Here is an 18,278-nt window from a genome sequence, read left to right as displayed (position 1 = left end):
AAAGTGAAATAAAAAATAAAAATGAACAGTAAACATTACACTCACAGAAGTTCCAAAAGAATAAAGACATGAAAAATGTCATTGTGTGTGTGTATATATACAGTGTTGTAACGATGTGCAAATAGTTAAAGTACAAAAGGGAAAATAAATAAACAGAAATATAGGTTGTATTTACAATGGTATTTGTTCTTCACTGGTTGCCCTTTTCTTGTGGCAACAGGTCATAAATCTTGCTGCTGTGATGGCACAGATGGATATGGGAGTTTATCAAAATCGGGTTTGTTTTCAAATTCTTTGTTTATCTGTGTAATCTGAGAGAAATCTGTGTCTCTAATATGGTCATACATTTAGCAGGAGGTTAGGAAGTGCAGCTCAGTTTCCACCTCATTTTGTGGGCAGCCTGTCTTCTCTTGAGACCAAGGTCTGCCTATGGTGGCCTTTCTCAATAGCAAGGCTATGCTCACTGAGTCTGTACATAGTCAAAGCTTTCCTTAAGTTTGGGTCAGTCATAGTGGTCAGGAAATCCCAGTGTGCCATCACAGCAGCAATATTTGTGACCTGTTGCCACAAGAAAAGGGCAACCAGTGAAGAACAAACACCATTGACAATTCTGCCACAGTGGTCAGGTATTCTGCCACTGTGTACTCTCTGTTTAGGGCCAAATAGCATTCTATAATGATCTTTTCTCATGATTTGGTTGGGTCTAATTGTGTTGTTGTCCTTGGGCTCTGTGGGGTCTGTTTGTGTTTGTGAACAGAGCCGCAGGACCAGCTTACTTAGGGGACTCTTCTCCAGGTTCATCTCTCTGTAGGTGATGGCTTTGTTATGGAAGATTTGGGAATCGCTTCCTTTTAGGTGGTTGTAGAATTTAACGGCTCTTTTTTTCATAATTCGCGGATATCGGCCTAATTCTGCTCTGCATGTATTATTTGTTATTTTTGACATTTAATCCTAGTAAAAATGTCCTGTCTTAGGTCAGTTAGGATCACCACTTTATTTTAAGAATGTGAATTGTCAGAATAATATTAGAGAGAATAATTTATTTCAGCTTTTATCTATTTCATCACATTCCCAGTGGGTCAGAAGTTTACATACACTCAATTAGTATTTGCTAGCATTGCCTTTTGAATTGTTTAACTTGGGTCAAACATTTCGGGTAGCCTTCCACAAGCTTCCCACAATAAGTTGGGTGAATTTTGGCCCATTCCTCCTGACAGAGCTGGTGTAACTGAGTCAGGTTTGTAGGCCTCCTTGCTAGCACACGCTTTTTCAGTTCTGCCCACAAATTTTCTATAGGATTGAGGTCAGGGCTTTGTGATGGCCACTCCAATACCTTGACTTTGTTGTCCTTAAGCCCTTTTGCCACAACTTTGGAAGTATTCCTGGGGTCATTGTCTATTTGGAAAACCCATTTGCAACCAAGTTTTAACTTCCTGACTGATGTCTTGAGATGTTGCTTCAATATATCTACATAATTTTCCTACCTCATCATGCCATCTATTTTGTGAAGTGCACCAGTCGCTCCTGCAGCAAAGCACCCCCACAACATGATGCTGCCACCCCAGTGCTTCACGGTTGGGATGGTGTTCTTCGGCTTGCAAGCATCCCCTTTTTCCTCCAAACGTAACGATGGTCATTATGGCCAAACAGTTCTATTTTTGTTTCATCAGACCAGAGGATATTTCTCCAAAAAGTACGATCTTTGTCCCCATGTGCAGTTGCAAACCGTAGTTTGGCGGTTTTGGAGCAGTGGCTTCTTCCTTGCTGAGCGGACTTTCAGGTAATGTTGATATAGGACTCGTTTTACTGTGGATAAAGATACTTTTGTGCCTGTTTCCTCCAGCATCTTCACAGGGCCCTTTGCTGTTCTGGGATTGATTTGCACTTTTCGCACCAAAGTACGTTCATCTCTAGGAGACAGAATGTGTCTCCTTCCTAAACGGTATGATGGCAGCATGGTCCCATGGTGTTTATACTTGCGTACTATTGTTTGTACAGATGAACATGGTACCTTCACGCATTTGGAAATTGCTCCCAAGGATTAACCAGACTTGTGGAAGTCTACATTTTATTTTCTGAGGTGTTGGCTGATTTTCTTTTGATTTTCCCATGATGTCAAGCGAAGAGACACTGAGTTTGAAGGTAGGCCTTGAAATACATCCACAGGTACACCTTCAATTGACTCAAATGGTGTCAATTAGCCTATCAGAAGCTTCTAAAGCCATGACATCATTTTCTGGAATTTTCCAAGCTGTTTAAAGGCACAGTCAACTTAGTGTATGCAAACTTCTGACCCACTGGAATTGTGATTCAGTTAATTATAAGTGAAATAATCTGTCTGTAAACATTGTTGGAAAAATGACTTGTGTCATGCACAAAGTAGAATTCCTAACCGACTTGCCAAAACTATAGTTTGTTAACAAGAAATGTGTGGAGTGGTTGAAAAATGAGTTTCAATGACTCCAACTTAAGTGTATGTAAACTTCCGACTTCAACTGTATATATTGAAGAGGTTGGGGCTAAAGCTGTATCCCTGTCTCACCCCACGGCCCTATGGGAAGAAATGTGTGATTTTTGCCAATTTAAACTGCACACTTTTTGTGTACATGGATTTTATTTTGCCGTATGTTTTTCCCCCTACACCACTTTCCATCAATTTGTATAGCAGACCCTCATGCCAAATTTAGTCAAAGGCTTTTTTGAAATCCACACAGCGTGAGAAGACTTTGCCTTTGTTTTGGTTTGTTTGTTTGTCAATTAGGGTGTGCAGGGTGAATATGTGGTCTGTCGTACTTTAATTTGGTAAAAAGCCATTTTGACATTTGCTCAGTACATTGTTTTCACTGAGGAAATGTACGAGTTTGCTGTTAATGATAATGCAGAGGATTTTCCCAAGGTTGCTGTTGACGCATATCCTGCGGAAGTTATTGGGGTCAAATTTGTCTCCTCTTTTGTGGATTGGGTCAATCAGTCCTTGGTTCCAAATATTGGGGAAGATGCCAGAGCTAAGGATGATGTTAGAGTTTTAGTATAGCCAATTGGAATGTGTGGTCTGTATATTTTATCATTTCATTGAGGAATTCATCAACACCACAGGCCTTTTTGGGTTGGAGGGTTTTTATTTTGTCCTGTTTTTCATTCAAGGTAATTGGAGAATCCAATGGGTTCTCATAGTCTTTAATAGTTGATTATAATGTTTGTATTTGATCATGTGTATGTATTTGCTGTGTGTTCTTTGTTATAGTGCCAAAAATATTGGAGAAGTGGTTTACCCATACATCTCCATTTTGGATAGATAATTATTTGTGTTTGTTTAGTGTTTTTTTTACATTGAGCTGATTTCTGATGTGCTGTTCCTTCTTTTCCGTAGTGTATTTCTGTATTGTTTTAGTGATTCACCATAGTGAAGGCGTAGACTCATGTTTTCTGGGTCTCTATGTTTTTGTTTGGACAGGTTTCTCAATTTCTTTCTTAGGTTTTGCATTCTTCATCAAACCATTTGTCATTGTTGTTCATTTTCTTCGGTTTTCTTCGATTTGATAGGGAAGCTGAGAGGTGAAATAAACTGTTAAGAGTTTCTACTGCCAAGTTTACAACTCTCGCTCGCTTTATCCTCTCTCTCTCTCTCTCGCTCGCTTTATCCTCTCTCTCTCTCTCTCTCTCGCTTTATCCTCTCTCTCTCTCTCGCTTTATCCTCTCTCTCTCTCGCTTTATTCCTCCTCTCTCTCTCTAGCTTTATCCTCTCTCTCCTATCCTCTCTTTCGCTCTCTCGCTTTATCCTCTCTCTAGAGAGAGAGAGAGATAGAGATAGAAATAGAGAAAGAGAGAGGCTCTCTTTCTCTATTTCTATCTCTCTCTCTCTATCCCCTCTATTGATTGGAACGGATCCCTTCCTTTGGGCCAGGTTTAGCTGCTAGGGTCGTCTAAAGCTTTTAATTGTCTCACTATATTCTCCAAAACAGCCCGACTACATCACTTTAGAGACTATGTCCAGGGTTCTGTAAAAGGGCATGCCCTTTGGTCCGGTAGGTTGAGTGGTGTGACCTGATGAGCAGCTCAATCGGTATAGGACCCAGGCTTTCATGAACTCTTCATGAACAAAGATTTAGGCCTAGTTGGATATGACAATATAGCAAGGTTCTTGTACGTGTTTTCTTCATGCGTTATACTCTCCTGAGCAAATATTGAGTTTCAGCAAATATCTGTTTGTATTTCTTCTTTTTTAATACTCGTATGTTTACTAGTGTGGTAGATGTTGCTGAGTGAAAGTTTTTCTGTGTTGCACTTTAATCCTTCTGCAAATGGCCCTGGTTACACAGCCTACAAGAAAGGGTTTTTAATGTAGGCTGTCTTGTTATTTTGATTTAGGTTTTTAATATTGTTTCCCCCTGGATATTACTGTCAGGAGCTGGACCCGTACACGCGATGACTTCATTTGGATTACATTTTCTTATTATGTCTTAATGTTATCACTCAATTATAATCCTCTTTTGCTCCAGAATTCTCTCTGCCTGAAAGGTCCTCTTCATTTGGTTATTGTTAATTGGCAAATTACTTAATTGGGAAATTGTCCAAATTGGGGTCCGTATTCATAAAGCGTCCTAGAGTAGGAGTCCTGATCTAGGATTAGTTTAGCCTTTTATTGACAGGCGGGGGCCTATTCCTAGATCAGCACTCTTTTGAATATGGGTGCTGATGATAGACTTACTCCACCTGTGAAAAGAAAGCATTCTGTCTCTAGTTTATACACTGCACATTTTCCATTGAACTACCAGTACATCATTTCTCTCAATATAGATTTACATAAATGTACTGCAGCATTATTAAAGTGTGAAGCAGGTGGTTGTGATGTTGAAAGACCAGATTGTATTCTGTTTGCCGCAGGCCGATTTTTGTCGAAGCGGATGGTCGGGTGGCCGGAACATAATTCAATCATTTGTACCCTGCAAATTGATCACAACTAAGCCCAAAAAAGAGATGTATTTGAAAATAACATTAATTTCATAGCTTGATTACATCGAGACACAATCACATATGTTTATTCATGGGAATATTTAGGAAAATGTTTCGCTGAATTCCTGGTGATGTTAGTCTTTTTTGACTAAAAACAAAAATCCAATTAATTGTTCTATTGTTTTACTAAATCACCGGCGGGGTCGCCTTTTGCCGACACCTGATAGGTATTCGGATGCCATTTGAGACGTAACCTACTTGTATGGAGCGATTACATTCCCAGGTTAAAGGCTCTCCCACCCAAATCCAATTTACACAAATCCAAGTCTAGTCTTAATATGTTCTCGAGCTATGCGCTTTTTGGCGCCCATTTGTTTAATGTGATATGGAGCACTGGGATTGCTTTCATTATTGCATTAGAAGATACATGTCCTGAATATAAAGGGTTATGTTTGGGGAAAATCCAATGCAACAGATTACTGAGTACCGCTCTCCATATTTTGAAGCATGGTGGTGGCTGCATCATGTTATGGGTACGCTTGTAATCGTTCAGGACTGGGGAGTTTTTCAGGATAAAAAATAAATGGGATAGAGCTAAGCACAGGCAAAATCCTTGAGGAAAACCTGTTTCAGTCTGCTTTCCACCAGACACTGGGAGATCAATTCACTTTTCAGCAGGACAATAACCTAAACACAAGGCCGAATATGCACTGCAATTGCTTATCTAGAAGACAGTCAATGTTTTTGAGTGGCCGAGTTACTGTTCTTAATTCAGGCTGTAACACAAAATGTGGAATAAGTCAAGGGGTATGAATACTTTTTGAAGGCACTGTAAATCAGTGGACAGTAGCTCTAATACCTAGGATTATCTATTGGTTGTTTCTTATTAGTACGGTCAGGAGGTTTGCCTGACTAGCCTCGAACTAGCTAGGTCCAGAGTTTTAATTAGTGATGTAAGGGTAGAAAAAAATAGGTTTGTAAACGCTGATCATCGGTCTAGGTGGATAAAGTAACGCTCCCTATACTTTCAATGCATTTTTCCCAGAAAATGGGCGTAAATAAGGTTTACGTGTGTTTAACCTCCACTACACCACTGGTCCTAATGTCATTTAACCTCCACTACACCACTGGTCCTAATGTCATTTAACCTCCACTGGTCCTAATGTCATTTAACCTCCACTACACCACTGGTCCTAATGTCATTTAACCTCCACTACACCACTGGTCCTAATGTCATTTAACCTCCACTACATCACTGGTCCTAATGTCATTTAACCTCCACTACACCACTGGTCCTAATGTAATTTAACCTCCACTACACCACTGGTCCTAATGTCATTTAACCTCCACTACATCACTGGTCCTAATGTCATTTAACCTCCACTACACCGCTGGTCCTAATGTCATTTAACCTCCACTACACCGCTGGTCCTAATGTCATTTAACCTCCACTGGTCTTAATGTCATTTAACCTCCACTACACCACTGGTCCTAATGTCATTTAACCTCCACTGGTCCTAATGTCATTTAACCTCCACTGGTCCTAATGTCATGTGTTTTGGAAAAACTCCTGGCCCTACTGCTCTGACTCTCAAAAAAGTTCCTTAAAAGCTGTGTATTTTGGCAAACAAACTGCTCCAGCAGGGTCAAATGTGCAAAATAAAATGTTGCTTTCTGTTGGTCCCGCAGTGAGACTGCTGTGAAGCAAAGGTTCTGACCCCAAAAATGTAACGATCATCACACAGCTGAGACCAGACCGTTATGTGTGTGGGTTCAGGTGGACTGTCTGGAGCCGTACTTTTACTTTAGATAACGACGACTGACTGCTGTATTTAAACATCCCTCCCGCTCGCTCGCTCACTCTTTCTCCTCTCCCTCCCCTCCCTCCCTCTCTCTCCTCTCCCTCCCCTCCCTCCCTCTCTCTCTCTCTCTCTCTCTCTCTCTCCTCTCCCTCCCTCCCCTCCCTCTCTCCCTCCCCTCCCTCCCTCCCTCCCTCTCTCCTCTCCCTCCCCCTCCCTCCCTCTCTCCTCTCCCTCCCTCTCTCCTCTCCCCTCCCTCCCTCTCTCCCTCCCCTCCCTCTCTCTCTCGCTCCCCTCCCTCCCTCCCTCCCTCCCTCCCTCTCTCTCTCCTCTCCAGGTGCGTGTAGGGGAGGTGGGGGGAAACACACTGGGTTTCTACGGTTGTCAGATGAGTCCAGATGGATCCATGATCCTGGCCCATGCCTTCCACGGAGCGCTGCATCTCTGGACCCAGAGCCACGGCAAAGAGGTGAGACTTCTATTCTATTTAATTATTCTACATCTCTGGCACCAGAACCACGACAAAGAGGTGAGAATTCTGGGACTGTACAGCAGTGCAGTGCCAACGACACTTCACATAGCCCCCTGATTGTGAAGATAGACTAATGATTAAACTGCACAGTAGTGGGTCTGTCCCAAATGAGGGAGGGATGGAGAGAGAGCGACTGTGCTTAGTGTAATTAAACTGACTAAAGACCCAGACTGTTGGAGAGTATGACTGGGAATCAGACCTGACTCTGAGTGGCTGACTACTCTGTTACCCTGGGAACCAGAACTGACTGAGTGGCTGACTACTCTGTTACCCTGGGAACCAGACCTGACTGAGTGGCTGACTTCTCTGTTACCCTGGGAACCAGACCTGACTGAGTGGCTGACTTCTCTGTTATACCCTTGTTGTTTCACACTGATCTGAGTCTAACTGAGCTGATCTGTACTGGCCTGGTTCAACATGAAAGAAACACATCTGAGTTAACACAGTGTGGTTGGGGTCACCAGGATAGTGTGGAGAAGGTATCGGGTCTGATTCCCAGTTACCTGTCTCAGCAGTGTGAAAAGGGCATGTCTGTGTGTGGTGTCCCAGGGAGAGGGGAGACCAGGGGTGGTGATATCTGGTCACTGACTCAATCTGTTTCTGTCTGAATTAATAAAGCAATTAACATCCCATCATGCTTAGGGTCATTATTGTGTCTACCATGACTAGAAGAGACCTCAGTGACTTTGAAAAAGGTGTCTCAAAGGAGCATCGGGGGTTTAAAGGGTGTGTGTCTGTCACCCAATTCAACACTTATAGGAGAGACTGGAGTAGTGCCTGAGACAGCGTTTTCCACCACCATCAACAAAACACCAAATTATGGAATTTCTTGTGGAAGAATGGTGTCACATCCCTCCAATAGAGGTCCAGACACTAGTAGAATCTATGCCAATGCGGATTGAAGCTGTTCTGGTGGCTCGTGGTGCCCCCACGCCCTATTAACACACTTCATGTTGGTGTTTCCTTTCTTTTGGCAGTTACCTGTGGTCACTGACTCTCTGTATCTGTCTGTTTGTTATGTCCCAGGGAGAGTGGAGTCCAGGGGTGGTGATATCTGGTCACTTCAACGCGGTTCAGGACCTGAGCTGGGACCCTGAGGGGGAATTCATCCTCAGTGTAGGGTCAGACCAGACCACCAGGCTACTAACACCCTGGAAGAGGAAGGACCAAACACAGGTACATGTAACCCAGGGCTCTCTAATCCTGTTCCTGGAGAGCTACCCTCCTGTAGGTTTTTGCTCCATCCCCAGTTGTAACTAACCTGATTCAGCTTAGCAACCAGCTAATTCTTATAATCAGGTGCACTAGATTAGGGTTGGAGTGTCTCTGTCCCTGATGCAACTTCTAAACCCCTTTCACTCCTATAGGCAGACTCAAATATGCAGTGTAGACACCAAAATACCACATAGACATCATGTTGATGCCCCCAAAGAGCTCCAGTAATAAAACCATAATGCAATTCTATTTGACAGCAGAGAAAATATACTTTTGTATGCAGTACTACATTTTTAAAATGTGTTTTTATTTAACCTTTTATTTAACTAGGCCAGTCAGTTAAGAACAAATTCTTATTTTGAATGACGGCCTAGGAACAGTGGGTTAACTGCCTTCTTCAGGGGCAGAACGACAGATTTTTACCTCGTCAACTCGGGGATTCAATCTAGCAACCTTTTGGTTACTGGCCCAACGCTCTAACCTCTTGGATCCCTGCCGCCTCTTTAGTACGGTCTTTACCCAAATGTCTGGCTACATACTGTGGCCCTAAAACTCAAGTGTCTTTATTGCTCAGTGTTTTTCCCCTTGGTAATGACCAAATATCATCCTCTGGTTTTGCATGTTTTTAGTAAGACTGTTATATTGTGTTTCATTTGACATTTACAGTAGCATTTTAACAGTTTGTGAAGATGAATTAGTTTTACTATTCCTTCATTTTCTAATGGAAGACGAAGGAGTCAACAATTTGTTGTTTACGTTTACACTGTAATTTGTCTGTCTGGCAGGAAAACCTTGTTAAAAATGGCAAATGTATTCATGCACGTAACCACACTCTTCAAATTGCTTATTTCTTTCTGATGTAATTTTTTAAAAGAATAGTACGTTTTTAGAATGTTTCCCAGAATACCTATTGTGGGAATCCATTTCAAAGGATCACATAAACCCTTTTACTGTGAAATGAATACTTCTCTCAAAGTTATGCATATGTATTAAATGTTGCCATCATATTTCCTAACCCCTGCTCTGAACTCATCGCAACGTCACATCGTACACCAGGGATACATTCAGGTGTATTAGATGAAAATAACAAACAAGACACATGAAAGATATAGGTAGCATCCCAAATAGCACCATATCCCCTATAATGACTATATAGTACACTACTGCTATAGGGAATAGTGTCATTTGGGATGCAGTCATAGGAGATCTCCTCTAACATATCCTCCACTATTTCTTCCCTCCTGTCCTCCCCACAGCCCACCTGGCATGAGATCTCGAACTCTAAAATTTGATCTCACTATCTCTTCAGTATCTCCCCCCGCCTTCGAGTAACACTCAACCACCACTAAGGAATACCTGGGATAGGATTAAGTAATCCTTCTAACCCCCCCCCCCCAAAACAGATATAGCTGTACTATTGTAAAGTGGTTGTTCCACTGGATATCATAAGGTGAATGCACCAATTTGTAAGTCGCTCTGGATAAGAGCGTCTGCTAAATCACGTAAATGTAATACTTCCATGTTAATCGTCCCAGTCGTTTACTGGCTAAAAAGCTACACAGTAATGATCAATTAGCTGATATAGCAACTGTTGAATCTGAAACAGGGGAATTACTATCAGAATCCAAATGAATCAATCAAAGATTCTCCCACTTCTATAAAGAACGGTACACCTCTGATTGTAAATCCACACCAAGCCACACTAAGGCCTTTCTAAAATATTCTCTCAACAGAGGAAGCTATTGCTTGAAATAATTACTATTGCTGTTCACAAGTGTTCATATTTCTCCCAATTTAACGCATCACTAATTTTGCTTTTATAATATATATATTTTTAAAGTAGGGATGCCACCCAGTGTTCTCACTATCGCCCCGATCTTTGATAAACACATATATTATTATTTTCCACAATGTCATCATGTCTCGAGACTTACTTACCCAAATTGATCCACACGGACCAAAGTGGGTCTGTTAAAAAGCATTTATCCTTGGATAACCTCAGTCGATATTACATACCTTAGATCCATCAAACTCAACTCTGGACCTCGAAGCCAGTTCCACAGCTTTTTTGAATTGTTCCCCTCTAATCAGGGACTGATTTAGAGGGTGCAGTTAATTATCAGGTAGAACAGAAAACCAGTAGGCTCCGGACCTCGTTGGGTAATGGTTATAAAACCCATGCCGTAGATGCTTCATCAGAAACAACAGCTCCTTGGGCTGTATTATCTCTCCGTGCAGAAAAAGCTTTTGATAGACTAGAATGGTCATATTTCTGGTCTGTCTTGGAACATATGGGAATCGGCTCCAATTTCATTAATATGGTTAAAATACTATATGCCAATCCCTCAGCCATAGTTATAACAGACAATATCAGCTCTGCTCTGTTCAGAATCACTAGAAGCAGCAGACAAGGCGATCCAATTTCGCCTCTGCTATTCTTATTATCCATGGAAGCTCTGGCCCAGTTAATTGGTCAATCGAAGGAAATAACACCAATTTCTCTCAAATCTATTGATCACTTCATCACATTATACACAGATGATATTTTACTATATCTAGACAATGTACAGTATCTTCTGGCTGTTGTGATCACATTCATGGTGTGGTTTCAAATGTATATGGCAAGGTATATCATCCCGGATAAAATGTATACATTTACAAAAAGGGAAAGACTTATGAGGACTTTAAATTGTATTTCCAGATTCTAGCATTTCACCCCATCCTACATTGAAATGATTCTTCTGCCCCCTGGCTGAGTATAGAGAGAAAGGTGGTGTCTCCTATTGCCCTGGAAAAGGTGGTCTTCACTGATACAGTATATCCCTTAAACAATGTAAATTACGCTTTGGTCCTATTATTGCTCACACAATTTCTATTTACCGCAAATTGAAAAACATTGGAACTGCGAATCAAAATGGCATGTCCATACTCCAATATTTCACAATAATACCTTGCCATCTGGAGAGGGCGGCCTTTTGCATCCAATAGTCCAAATATGGAATACGTAACCTTACCAATATCATGGACAGAAATAGTTTGAGAACTTTCCAAGATTTGAAAGATGCATACACATTACCAGTGTTAGCTATTTCTGTTATTTTCAGTAACACAAACTCTAAAGCAAATCAGGGAGAGAAAAATAGGTTTATTCAGAGAGGACAAATCAAGATGTTTTGCTGGGAGTCAGATGTTCAGTCTCACCCTCTCCTCAGCTTTTCCACACAGAAGAAGGACAGGATGCCACTTATAACCCTTCACCCTAGCCTGGGGTTGGCAAATCAGAAGTTCTCGCCGGACAACTTGGCTAATGGCCAAATAACAAGTATCCCACTCCAGACTCAATGTACAGACCAATGAAAACGTGGCCCACGTAACACACGTAGCTCTGAGTTCATGACTGACATCCCACAGATCCTAAACAGATGTTGAACTGAAAACCAACTCCTATTGATCGTCAATCCTAGTCCTCTCGTCCCCTGCGTTGTGCATTTTATCTTCCAAATATTATTACACCAGGCAACTCCTTTTTTCGATATTTTCAACTTAGGTCGTCTATGCTGGCCTATGGAGTCCCTTGGGAAACCCAACTACCAAACATCTAATGATGGGATTTATAAATAAATGATCTTGGCTCCCGAATGGACTGATCTCTATAATATATAAACAACTTTTGGAAAGGTCATTCTGAGCTAGATATTCAAAAATAGTTTTTCATGGTTTTCAAATCAAATTGTATTAGTCACATGCGCCTAATACAACAGGTGTAGTAGACCTTACAGTGAAATGCTTACTGACCAACAATGCAGTTAAAAAAATACAAATAAGAAATTAAAGTAACAAGTAATTAAAGAGCAGCAGTAAAATAACAATAGCGAGACTATATACAGGGGGTACCGGTACAGAGTCAATGTGCGGGGGCACCGGTTAGTCGAGGTAATTGAGGTAATATGTACATGTAGGTAGAGTTATTAAAGTGACTCTTCATAGATAATAACAGAGAGTAGCAACGGTGTAAAAAGGGGTGGGGGGGGCAATGCAAATAGTCTGGGTAGCCATTTGATTAGATGTTCAGGAGTCTTATGGCTTGGCCCCTTAGTTCTAGTGAAGGATACATCTTAACGCTACAGCATACAATGACATATTTTAGACGATTCTGTCCTTCCAACTTTGCGGCAACAGTTTGGAGAAAGCTCTTTCCTGTTTCAGCATGACAATGTCCTCGTTCACAAAGTGAGGTCCATACAGAAATGGTTTGTCGAGATCAGTGTGGAAAAACTTGACTGGCCTCCACAGAGCCCTTATCTCAACCCCATCGAACACCTTTGGGATTAATTGGAACGCCAACTACGAACCAGGACTAATCGCCCAACATCAGTGCCCGACCTCACTTATGCTCTTGTGGCTGAATGGAAGCATGTCCCCGCAGACAATGTTCCAACATCTAGTGGAAAGATTTCCCAGAAGTGTGGAGGCTGTTATAGCAGCAAAGGGGGGGACCAACTCCATATTAATGCCCATGATTTTGGAATAAGATGTTAGACGAGCAGGTGTCCACAGCCCTTCCCACAGCCCACCTGGAACGAGATCGCTAAATGTAATACTGTATCTCAGTATGTCTTCAGTAGCTCTTCCCCTCTGTCCCCTGTGTCTTAACTACAGCCTACCTGGCACGAGATCTCTCGCCCCCAGATTCACGGCTATGACATGCAGTGTCTGGCCATGGTGGGCCGCTTCCAGTACGTCTCCGGGGCCGACGAGAAGGTCCTCCGGGTGTTCCGCGCCCCCCGCAACTTTGTGGAGAACTTTGCAAACATCTCTGGCACGCCTCTGGCGAAACTGCTGGCCTCCAGTGTGAGTAGTAGTTCCAAAATCCTGCTTTGCTGTTGGTCAAAGTACCAACATTCTGTTTTGTTATTGGTTGAGCAGTGTGTCAATCAACGCCAGTTGCTTCCTACATCACCCCCAATGGCTACTGTTGGCCTCAATCTCAATTCGTCCTTCCATGATTCCTCGCATCCTATGTCCATGCCTCCCCATCAGCCATATTGGAGAAGATCCCTCCCCCCGGACCTTCTTCTCCAATGCATTTTGAGCAGGAGGCAAGGGAAAAGGATGCGAGGACTCGAGGTGAAATGAACTGGGAAAGAGCCTAGAACATTGAAATTCCCCCTTGACCCCTCTCCCCTGTATGTCTGTGGGTGTGTCTGTTTCTCTTTCCCAGGACACTGTAGATCAACCAGAAGGGGCCAGTACCCCTGCCCTAGGTCTCTCCAATAAGGCTGTGTTTCAAGGTATGGCTCTAAGTCCATCCTAAACGTGGTCTTTCTGCACATAACGGTCAATGTCTCGTTACATCTGGCTGATTTTGATAGTTTCTTATTTTGATTGACAGGTGATCTTGCTCCCAAGACCAATGAAGAGGAGGGAACCGGGTTCAACAGTGTTTCTGACCAATACCAAGAGTCCTACTTCCACCCTCTCACCCTTAATGGTATTGTATACTGAAAACTTACCATCCATATTAGAATATTAGGCCCATTTAAAAGCCGCATTTGTCTGAGGCATGGCTCCCACAATACATAAGACCTACATAAACCTTAATACTGTGTTTTATTGGGATGGGATAAACTTCCTTTCTACACTGCCTCAGTCAGTGCAGCCCATCTCTCCTTCACTCTCTCCATATTTCTCTTTATTCTTTTAAGGGACAATGATATCCAGCCTTCGTGACTGGCTAGTTATTAGATGCCTCTGCTCTGTTCTGCTCTGTTCTGCTCTGTTCTGCTCTGTTCTGCTCTGTTCTGCTAGGTTCTGTTCTGCTATGCTCTGCTCTCCATGCCTGCATTTTAGAAGAGGGGGATGAATCGGAGCACCTGGAGACATGTAATTACTAAATAAGGATGAGAAGCAGCGCAGGAAGTGAAGGATGGTGGGATGAGGGCGAGGGGAGTGGGAGAGAGAAAGAGATGGAGGGCGAGACTGGGGGAGAGGGCGAGACTGGGGGAGAGGGAGAGGGCGAGACTGGGGGAGAGGGCGAGACTGGGGGAGAGGGCGAGACTGGGGGAGAGGGCGAGACTGGGGGAGACAGTGTAAAGAGTGGAGTGAGGGTTAGCGAGAGGAAGATGAGTGACAGATCTAATTGTATTTGTCACATTTGTAAACAACAGGTGTAGACTAACAGTGAAATGCTTACTTACGGACCCTTCCCAACAACGCAGAGAGAAATCAAGAAGGAAAATAATAGAAACAATAACAGGAGGAATAAATCCACAATGAAAGAGAATCAAGGGATGGGGAGCTTTGGGTGCCTTGCCTCTAGTCAAACAGTGTCATGCGTTGTCATTCATTGTTATTGTAAAAATCTCCTTATCTTGAGATCATCATTACAATGAAGTCTTATAGGATTACAGAGTTAGGATATTAATGAGTTTGTGTGTGTGTGTGTGTGTGTGTGTGTGTGTGTGTGTGTGTGTGTGTGTGCACAGAGCGAAGTTAAAATATCAATGACTAGGCTACAGGGCTATGTGTGTCTGCATGTACAGGGCTACGGGGAGAGGGAAATGAGGTGGACACGGAATAATGAGTCGTTAACAGAATAATGAGTTTACACAATAGTGAGTTGTCAACACAATAGTGAGTAGTCAACACAATAGTGAGTTGTCAACACAATAATCACTTAACAGAGTAATGCTATGTCTCTGCTTAACTACTAGAGAGGATTAAGAGAAGGAACAATTTGGGAGAAACAGGAAGCCTGGGACAAATAACAGCAAGAGGGAACGAGGCTTTATATGTCATGTAATGAAGGAGAGTAAGGGTTGCGTAAGTTTTTGCGTCCCAAATATGCACTCTATTCCTTACATAGTGCACTACTTTTGACCAAGGCCCATAGGGAATAGGGTGCCATTTGGGATACACACTGTGTCTGCAGGAGTAGATAGTGAAGTTGTCTTGGCATGGGTGGAGAATGAGAGAAGGGGTACATTTGATTCTCATTTCGCAGCACCCCTCAAAGCTAACAGCCATTGAAAATTGGGAGATAAAGCGTCGTTGTTACAAAATGGCTTTTCAGAAATTGTCAGTTGTGGGTTACGCATTGGAGCTAAATGCTAACGATGAGCGCTGTGAAGAATCCAAGAGAGAACGTTGTCTTGAGGCGGTCAATTCTGTTGTTTATTCTGTTTCGTCTCCTGTGTGTCTCTTCTTTAATTATCTCCCTCTTGTCACTCCCTCTCTCCCTCCCTGCTTAACATTAGGGTTGTTACACAAGAAAATCATAAATGCCAGCGACATAGATACAATCTCCACATAGATACAATCTTCATTTTAGTCAATTGGAAAATGGTTCCCATTAGGGTGAATTTAGAATATGTTAAATACAATAGTTATGTAATTCTTTTGAAATTGACTTTCTTTGTAATTTTGTGTGTGTGTCCACAGAGCCACCTCCAGAGGACCACCTCCTTCAAAACACACTATGGCCTGAGGTCCAAAAACTGTTAGTGTCCCATGATCATTCTAACAGTCCTTTCATTCCATCTTCACACATACACGCACACACACATTTTCGGTCTCAATGGCTATATTTACACAGGCATCCCAATTCTGATATTTTTCCACTAATTGGTATTTTGACCAATCGGATCAGCTGTTTTGCCAAATATCAGAATTGGGCTGCATGTGTAAAGACAGCCAATGTTAGAGTACCACTTCTGCACACGCTTCATCAACGACAGAATCAGATGGGGACTTGTCAGAAAACGTTTCAGCACTGTTTCCTGCTTTCTAGGAATGTACACAAGGCATCTATGATTTCAACCTTTTGTGAGCAGCATCCATTTTCCTTGCAACACGACATTTCAACGCATTTCTCATATTTATAGACAAATAACTGGTTATGTTTTGTTTCGCCCCCTGTGAGGATTAATGGGTCTGAACATTTTTCTAAACCCCGTTCAGAGCCAGCCAGCCAAAGACCTCCCACCAATCAGAATGCAGATTTCCCCATGAGCCTCTTCTCTGCCCAGGAGAATATATCGCCTCCATTTGTTGCCAATGTTAAATCTATTTATCAGTCAGTCCTGCATTAACATGACATACAGCTGTGACATTTACTGCAAGTGCAGCCATTGTTTTTGAATAGCACTTTTCTTACTCCCATTTGGCAAGGAATGTATTGTATAATTGAATGCGTAATAGCAACATTAAAATTCATGTGGCATCATATTTTTGATTCTGTGGTAGGGTTTCTATTTTGAGTATATTTCTGAATATGAAATGTTTAGAAGGTTTGGTAGGTTGAGAGGATGAGATGTTTCTGCGCTCTTGTGTGCGTGTGCCCTGCAGTCTGCTATTCTGGAGTCCCGTACGTCACTGTTTAATTCCACAGTCTAGCTCTAGCGTGCTTTACCAATAAGGTATCTGTGTCTTCTTAACCTTTGCAGCCTGTGTGAGTAGAATCTACATAATTCCAGCTAGAAAACCTTCCGCTCTCTGGCTGGGTCCCAAATGTCACCCTAGTCCCTACAGTTGAAGTCGGAAGTTTACGTACACTTAGGTTGGACTCTTTAAAACTCGTTTTTCAACCACTCCACAAATTTCTTGTTAACAAACTATAGTTTTGGCAAGTCGGTTAGGAATTCTACTTTGTGCATGACACAAGTCATTTTTCCAACAATTGTTTACAGTCAGATTATTTCACTTATAATTCACTGTATCACAATTCCAGTGGGTCAGAAGTTTGCATACACTAAGTTGACTGTGCCTTTAAACAGCTTGGAAAATTCCAGAAAATGGTGTCATGGCTTTAGAAGCTTCTGATAGGCTAATTTACATCATTTGAGTCAATTGGAGGTGTACCTGTGGATGTATTTCAAGGCCAACCTTCAAACTCAGTGCCTCTGCTTGACATCATGGGAAAATCAAAAGAAATCAGCCAAGACCTCATAAACAAATTGTAGACCTCCACAAGTCTGGTTCATCCTTGGGAGCAATTTCCAAATGCCTGAAGGTACCACGTTCATCTGTACAAACAATAGTACATAAGTATAAACACCATGGGACCGCGCAGCCGTCCTACTGCTCAGGAAGGAGACGCGTTCTGTCTCCTAGAGATGAACGTACTTTGGTGCGAAAAGTGCAAATCAATCCTAGAACAACAGCAAAGGACCTTGTGAAGATGCTGGAGGAAACAGGTACAAAAGTATCTATATCCACAGTACAACGAGTCCTATATTGACATAACCTGAAAGACCGCTCAGTAAGGAAGAAGCCACTGCTCCAAAACCGCCATTAAAAAGCCAGACTACAGTTTGCAACTGCACATGGGGACAAAGATCATACTTGTTGGAGAAATGTCCTCTGGTCTGATGAAACAAAAATGGAACTGTTTGACCTTAGTGACCATCGTTATGTTTGGAGGGAAAAGGGGGAGGCTTGCAAGCCGAAAATCACCATTCCAACTGTGAAGCACGGGGGTGGCAGCATCATGTTGTGGGGGTGCTTTGCTGCAGGATGGACTAGTGCACTTCACAAAATAGATGGCATCATGAGGATGGAAAATGATGTGGATATATTGAAGCAACATCTCAAGACATCAGTCGGGAAGTTAAATCTTGGCCGCAAATGGGTCTTCCAAATGGACAATGACCCCAAGCATACTTCCAAAGTTGTGGCCATCACAAAACCCTGACCTCAATCCCATAGAAAATGTGTGGGCAGAACTGAAAAAGCGTGTGCGAGCAAGGAGGCCTACAAACCTGACTCAGTTACACCAGCTC

The 18,278-nt window shown here is 42.4% G+C and overlaps 1 protein-coding gene across 1 annotated transcript in view; it reads left to right on the top strand.

Moving 5' to 3' along the window:
• Positions 1 to 18,278, top strand: part of elp2 (elongator acetyltransferase complex subunit 2) — a 48,186-nt gene that overhangs the window by 16,936 nt on the left and 12,972 nt on the right. The window contains exons 11-16 of the mRNA XM_029732653.1: positions 7,090 to 7,221; positions 8,311 to 8,460; positions 13,159 to 13,350; positions 13,721 to 13,790; positions 13,892 to 13,990; positions 15,940 to 15,997. Of these exons, the coding sequence (XP_029588513.1) occupies positions 7,090 to 7,221; positions 8,311 to 8,460; positions 13,159 to 13,350; positions 13,721 to 13,790; positions 13,892 to 13,990; positions 15,940 to 15,997 (701 nt within the window). The remainder of the gene's footprint in view (positions 1 to 7,089; positions 7,222 to 8,310; positions 8,461 to 13,158; positions 13,351 to 13,720; positions 13,791 to 13,891; positions 13,991 to 15,939; positions 15,998 to 18,278) is intronic.

Source organism: Salmo trutta, chromosome 34, assembly GCF_901001165.1.
Source record: "Salmo trutta chromosome 34, fSalTru1.1, whole genome shotgun sequence".
NCBI classification, from domain to species: domain Eukaryota; kingdom Metazoa; phylum Chordata; class Actinopteri; order Salmoniformes; family Salmonidae; genus Salmo; species Salmo trutta.
Note: the sequence above shows the minus strand (reverse complement) of the source record. Positions and strands in the feature narration are given on the sequence as shown.